Source organism: Palaemon carinicauda, chromosome 33 (genome assembly GCF_036898095.1).
Source record: "Palaemon carinicauda isolate YSFRI2023 chromosome 33, ASM3689809v2, whole genome shotgun sequence".
Classification (NCBI taxonomy): domain Eukaryota; kingdom Metazoa; phylum Arthropoda; class Malacostraca; order Decapoda; family Palaemonidae; genus Palaemon; species Palaemon carinicauda.
The window spans coordinates 35,177,774-35,184,806 of record NC_090757.1 but is presented as its reverse complement, the minus strand read 5'-3'; the positions used below and the strand labels follow the sequence as shown (position 1 = coordinate 35,184,806).

Here is a 7,033-nt window from a genome sequence, read left to right as displayed (position 1 = left end):
TTAAAAAGAAAGATGTCATTTCAAAAGTTGAATAGCTTTCAGAAGACCTGCTTCTGAAATAAAGCTAAAAATACCACTAGCATGGTACGACACATCATGTCCAAGAATCTTTGCAAGGATGAACCTGCCGTCCTCACCTCGAGCCTCAAAGAGATATCTATTTCTTTCACTACTATACGTGGAGATTCGGTCAACAGTCATTACCGTCTGAGGAATACGCGCTTGTTACTTTGTCACTTGAAAGTGTCTGCCTTTTTGGTGACTTAAAAGTGTCTGCTTTCTTGTTGCATTTTGACTCATAAAGGGTCTGCTTTCTTGTTACGTTGTGACTTAGAAGTGTCTGCTTTCTTGTTACTTTGTGACTTACAAGTGTCAGCTTTCTTGTTACGTTGTGACTTAGAAGTGTCTGCTTTCTTGTTACTTTGTGACTTAGAAGGGTCAACTTTCGTCAGCTTTCTTGTTACTTTGTGACTTAGAAGTGTCTGCTTTCTTGATACTTTGTGACTTAGAAGTGTCTGCTTTCTTCTTACTTTGTGACTTAGAAGTGTCTGCTTTCTTGATACTTTGTGACTTAGAAGTGTCTGCTTTCTTCTTACTTTGTGACTTAGAAGTGTCTGCTTTCTTCTTACTTTGTGACTTAGAAGTGTCTGCTTTCTTGATACTTTGTGACTTAGAAGTGTCTACTTACTTGTTACTTTGTGACTTAGAAGTGTCTGCTTTCTTGATACTTTGTGACTTAGAAGTGTCTGCTTTCTTCTTACTTTGTGACTTAGAAGTGTCTGCTTTCTTCTTACTTTGTGACTCAGAAGTGTCTGCTTACTTGATATTTTGTGACTTAGAAGTGTCTGCTTTCCTGTTACTTTGTGACTTAGAAGTGTCTGCTTTCTTGATACTTTGTGACTTAGAAGTGTCTGCTTTCTTGTTACTTTGTGACTGGAAGTGTCTGCTTTCTTGATACTTTGTGACTTAGAAGTGTCTGCTTACTTGTTACTTTGTGACTTGGAAGTGTCTGCTTTCTTGTTACTTTGTGAATTAGAAGTGTCTGTTTTCTTGTTACTTTGTGACTTAGAAGTGTCTGCTTTCTTATTACTTTGTGACTTAGAAGTGTCAGCTTTCTTGTTACGTTGTGACTTAGAAGTGTCAGCTTTCTTATTACTTTGTGACTTAGAAGTGTCAGCTTTCTTGTTAGTTTGTGACTTAGAAGTGTCAGCTTTCTTGATACTTTGTGACTTAGAAGTGTCTGCTTTCTTGTTACTTTGTGAATTAGAAGTGTCTGTTTTCTTGATACTTTGTGACTTAGAAGTGTCTGCTTTCTTATTACTTTGTGAATTACAAGTGTCAGCTTTCTTGTTAGTTTGTGACTTAGAAGTGTCAGCTTTCTTATTACTTTGTGACTTAGAAGTGTCAGCTTTCTTGTTAGTTTGTGACTTGGAAGTGTCAGCTTTCTTGTTACTTTGTGACTTGGAAGTGTCTGCTTTCTTGTTAGTTTGTGACTTGGAAGTGTCTGCTTTCTTGTTAGTTTGTGACTTGGAAGTGTCAGCTTTCTTGTTACGTTGTGACTTGGAAGTGTCAGCTTTCTTGTTATTTTGTGACTTGGAAGTGTCTGCTTTCTTGTTACGTTGTGACTTGGAAGTGTCAGCTTTCTTGTTACGTTGTGACTTGGAAGTGTCTGCTTTCTTGTTACGTTGTGACTTGGAAGTGTCAGCTTTCTTGTTACGTTGTGACTTGGAAGTGTCTGCTTTCTTGTTACGTTGTGACTTGGAAGTGTCAGCTTTCTTGTTACGTTGTGACTTGGAAGTGTCAGCTTTCTTGTTACGTTGTGACTTGGAAGTGTCAGCTTTCTTGTTAGTTTGTGACTTGGAAGTGTCAGCTTTCTTGTTACGTTGTGACTTGGAAGTGTCAGCTTTCTTGTTAGTTTGTGACTTGGAAGTGTCTGCTTTCTTGTTAGTTTGTGACTTAGAAGTGTCTGCTTTCTTGATACTTTGTGACTTAGAAGTGTCTGCTTTCTTGTTACTTTGTGACTGGAAGTGTCTGCTTTCTTGATACTTTGTGACTTAGAAGTGTCTGCTTACTTGTTACTTTGTGACTTGGAAGTGTCTGCTTTCTTGTTACTTTGTGAATTAGAAGTGTCTGTTTTCTTGTTACTTTGTGACTTAGAAGTGTCTGCTTTCTTATTACTTTGTGACTTAGAAGTGTCAGCTTTCTTGTTACGTTGTGACTTAGAAGTGTCAGCTTTCTTATTACTTTGTGACTTAGAAGTGTCAGCTTTCTTGTTAGTTTGTGACTTAGAAGTGTCAGCTTTCTTGATACTTTGTGACTTAGAAGTGTCTGCTTTCTTGTTACTTTGTGAATTAGAAGTGTCTGTTTTCTTGATACTTTGTGACTTAGAAGTGTCTGCTTTCTTATTACTTTGTGAATTACAAGTGTCAGCTTTCTTGTTAGTTTGTGACTTAGAAGTGTCAGCTTTCTTATTACTTTGTGACTTAGAAGTGTCAGCTTTCTTGTTAGTTTGTGACTTGGAAGTGTCAGCTTTCTTGTTACTTTGTGACTTGGAAGTGTCTGCTTTCTTGTTAGTTTGTGACTTGGAAGTGTCTGCTTTCTTGTTAGTTTGTGACTTGGAAGTGTCAGCTTTCTTGTTACGTTGTGACTTGGAAGTGTCAGCTTTCTTGTTATTTTGTGACTTGGAAGTGTCTGCTTTCTTGTTACGTTGTGACTTGGAAGTGTCAGCTTTCTTGTTACGTTGTGACTTGGAAGTGTCTGCTTTCTTGTTACGTTGTGACTTGGAAGTGTCAGCTTTCTTGTTACGTTGTGACTTGGAAGTGTCTGCTTTCTTGTTACGTTGTGACTTGGAAGTGTCAGCTTTCTTGTTACGTTGTGACTTGGAAGTGTCAGCTTTCTTGTTACGTTGTGACTTGGAAGTGTCAGCTTTCTTGTTAGTTTGTGACTTGGAAGTGTCAGCTTTCTTGTTACGTTGTGACTTGGAAGTGTCAGCTTTCTTGTTAGTTTGTGACTTGGAAGTGTCTGCTTTCTTGTTAGTTTGTGACTTGGAAGTGTCAGCTTTCTTGTTACGTTGTGACTTGGAAGTGTCAGCTTTCTTGTTACGTTGTGACTTAGAAGTGTCTGCTTTCTTGTTAGTTTGTGACTTGGAAGTGTCAGTTTTCTTGTTACTTTGTGACTTACAAGTGTCTGCTTTCTTGATACTTTGTGACTTAGAAGTGTCTGCTTTCTTGTTACGTTGTGACTTGGAAGTGTCAGCTTTCTTGTTACGTTGTGACTTGGAAGTGTCTGCTTTCTTGTTAGTTTGTGACTTGGAAGTGTCAGCTTTCTTGTTACGTTGTGACTTGGAAGTGTCAGCTTTCTTGTTAGGTTGTGACTTGGAAGTGTCAGCTTTCTTGTTAGGTTGTGACTTGGAAGTGTCAGCTTTCTTGTTAGGTTGTGACTTGGAAGTGTCAGCTTTCTTGTTACGTTGTGACTTGGAAGTGTCTGCTTTCTTGTTACGTTGTGACTTGGAAGTGTCAGCTTTCTTGTTACGTTGTGACTTGGAAGTGTCAGCTTTCTTGTTAGGTTGTGACTTGGAAGTGTCAGCTTTCTTGTTAGGTTGTGACTTGGAAGTGTCAGCTTTCTTGTTAGGTTGTGACTTGGAAGTGTCAGCTTTCTTGTTACGTTGTGACTTGGAAGTGTCTGCTTTCTTGTTAGTTTGTGACTTGGAAGTGTCAGCTTTCTTGTTACGTTGTGACTTGGAAGTGTCAGCTTTCTTGTTAGGTTGTGACTTGGAAGTGTCAGCTTTCTTGTTAGGTTGTGACTTGGAAGTGTCAGCTTTCTTGTTAGGTTGTGACTTGGAAGTGTCAGCTTTCTTGTTACTTTGTGACTTAAAAGTGTCTGCTTTCAGATTTGTATTGGCTTTGCCGATTACGCGTTTCATACGTATATACAGTTTCGGCATTGTTACCTCCCCAACGGAGTTTGGAGGAAGTTATGTTTTCGCCCCTGTTTGTCCGTTGTCTATTTGTTTGTGAACTCTGTTTGAACAAGTTTCTGATCACAATTTTCCTCGTAAAGGAGTGAAACTTTCAGGGATTACTTGTTATTTTGAGACGTGGAAGTGATTCGTTTTTTGAAAGTCCTACGTCAGAGGTCAATGTCTAGCAAAAGATCGAGACCAAATTGACCTTAACCTTAACCCCAAGTTCGCACATGGTTTTCACACAGCTGGTTTCGTGAATTAAGCTGCAATGGCAGAGGTCTGCACTCAGAGTGGTTTTTAAGTTTTTGTGTAAAGTTAAAGCTATTATATATGAATAGTTTATTCATTTCGCCTTCATAATCTTGAATTAGAAGTAAAACCATCATTGACATAGATAATATCGATGCTGGAAAGTGCCTAAAGTGTCTTACAGGGCTTGACTTTATTATAGGTTTCTTTACATCCTCCAGTCTTCCACTCTCTTGGGTTAGAGTTCTCTTGCTTGAGAGTACACTCGGGTACACTATTCTATCTTATTTCTCTTCCTCTTGTTTTGTTAAAGTTTTTATAGTTTATATAGGAAATATTTATTTTAATGTCATTGCTGTTTTTAGAATATTTTATTTTTTCTTGTTTCCGTACCTCACTGGGCTATTTTCCCTGTTAGGGCTCCTGGGCTTATAGCATCCTGCTTTTCCCAACTAGGGTTGTAGCTTGGCAAGTAATAATAATAATGATAATAATAATGATAATAATGATGTAATTTTGCGAAGAGCTTAGGTACAATTACTTATATTGATATTCAAACGTCCATGCATAAGCAGGATTTGGCTATACATACTTTGCTTTATAGTCACTCTTAGGTATTCGCAGATTTTCTATCCTAACACAGACAAGTTCTACACCGTTCATTACGAATATTTTAACACCATTGATTAAATCTTGACCTTTAAATTTTGAAAGGCCTCTCATGAATGGCAGAGACATGGGACAGTGACATTGCCATAGCAATCAGGACAATGCCCTAGAGACTGACCATATATACATACATATGATCAGCACCCAAGCTCGCTCCCCACCCAAGCTCGAACCAGGGAGGGCCAGGCAATGGCTCCGGATAACTCAGCAAATAGAACTATAGGCTTCCCCAAATCCCCCATCCTTAGCTCACAAGGATGGTGAGGTTGCAGACACTAAAGGCTTTAAGGAGTCTGAACGGGACTCGAACCCCCGTGTGGCAAACACCAGGCAGAGACGTTACCAATCAGGCTACAACCACTCTTGGAGATTTTGATCTGAACCGTAGCTACTGTGACGAGCCGAGAGAAGGTTGTGACTCGAAGGCAGGATGAAAGCAACTGAGTAACTTTATTACAGACACTCGCTTTTATATACAAAAACTCAATGCAACAGGAAATTTCTTGTTCAACCGACACCGACCGGTTAACAGTTAACGGTGAGAAAAACAGACACATTATTTCAGGTTCAATGCAACAGGAAATTTCCTGTTCAACTGATACCACACCGGTTAACAATTAACGGTGAGAAAAACAAGCGTGTTTATTCAGGTTCTTTTTAGTGCGAGGGGAGAGCGAAGATACAAGCATAATATACACACAAAATGAAATGTCGTTACTATGTACGATCGTGTGACACACGGTGGTACACTACTTTTGTCAATTCGTACTTGTTCATCAATTCAGGTCAATTTGGTTTCTCGTGAATTATCAGTGTTCCGACCATCCTTTACATTCAGATCTTCCCGGACAGTTCCATCCTGTTCGTAATACTAGGCATGTAGTTAAATCTAATAGTCAAGCCTTCTCCATCATGAGGCTTAATACTACACAGTACTCTGGAAGTCTTACTCCAGCTGTGATCAAGCTGTGTAATGATTTCTAATCGGGTAGTTGAATTAGTAGAACTTCAAAAGTTCAAACTTGCAGCAAATGTTAATATGTTGAACAGGCTGACATAAGTCCTTTTATAGTTTATATATGAAATGTTTGTTTTAACCCTTTTACCCCCACCATAAGGTTAAATTTCGATGCTTTATATTTTAATTAAATTGCTCTAACAGGCTTAATTTTTGTCCTAGAGAGGTCAGGTGGGTCTCATTCTTCTGGAAAATGCCTGAAGTTTCTCATAAAATTATCAAAAATATGCAAAAACATGTAATTAACAGTATTTTGCAAGAACGTACCGGTACGTCCTTTTGGGGGTGAAAGGGTTAATGTTGTTAATGTTTTTGAAATATTTTATTTTGTTATTTTATTGTTCATTACTTCTTATATCGTTTATATATTTCCTTATTTCTTTTCCTCACTTGGCTATTTTGGCCTGTTGGAGCCCTTGGGCTTATAGCATCTTGCTCTTCCAACTAGGTGTGTAGCTTAGCTAGTAATAATATGCTAATGTTTTTAAAGTATTTTAATTGAATTGTTCATTACTTCTGATATTGTTTATTTCCTTATTTCCTTTCTTCTCTTATAGCATCTTGCTTTTCTAACTATTGTCAATTCCTTTTAACGAGGCAGATTTGCACCGACTCGCAAAGGTGTCCTTTTAGCTCGGAAACTTTTCCTGTTCGCTGATTGGTTGGACAAGATAATTCTAACCAATCAGGTAGCAGGAAACTTTTTCCGAGCTAAAAGGGCACCGCTGCGAGTCGGTGCAAATGCGCCTCATTAAAAAAAAATTTAGTTTAGGGTTGTAGCTTAGCTAGTAATAATAATAATAATAATAATCAGTCCCGGCAATTAATCCACACGATCAATACTGTTGTTATTTCCCCAAAAATATAATCAACAAGCCAGCTGTTCTTGACTCTCCAGTGTCAATATTCAAGTCAGATACATTTGGTTTATGAAATCTAGGAATTTCATACCGCACTGATATTGCAATGGGTGTAATTCTCTCAAATTAAGTAATTACTTTATTGGTGCTTCTTCGTTCTTTACAGTTCATTACAGTCTTCAAGTGGGCTGTAACTTCTGACGTCTTACAGCGAAGTTGCAAGTCTTCGTTTCGTAGTTTCTTCGAACGGTTTTTTTTTTTTTTTTTTTTTTT

At 38.1% G+C, this 7,033-nt stretch overlaps 1 protein-coding gene across 1 annotated transcript; it reads right to left on the bottom strand.

Annotated features, from left to right (window-relative positions):
- Positions 1-438: 438 nt before the first annotated feature.
- LOC137626147 (micronuclear linker histone polyprotein-like) lies at positions 439-3,943 on the bottom strand. Its single transcript, XM_068357224.1, has 3 exons — positions 2,073-3,943; positions 985-1,980; positions 439-661 (listed from the first exon to the last, which is right to left on the bottom strand). The coding sequence occupies exons 1-3, from the start codon at positions 3,941-3,943 to the stop codon at positions 439-441; spliced, it is 3,090 nt and encodes a 1,029-aa protein (XP_068213325.1).
- Positions 3,944-7,033: the final 3,090 nt, after the last annotated feature.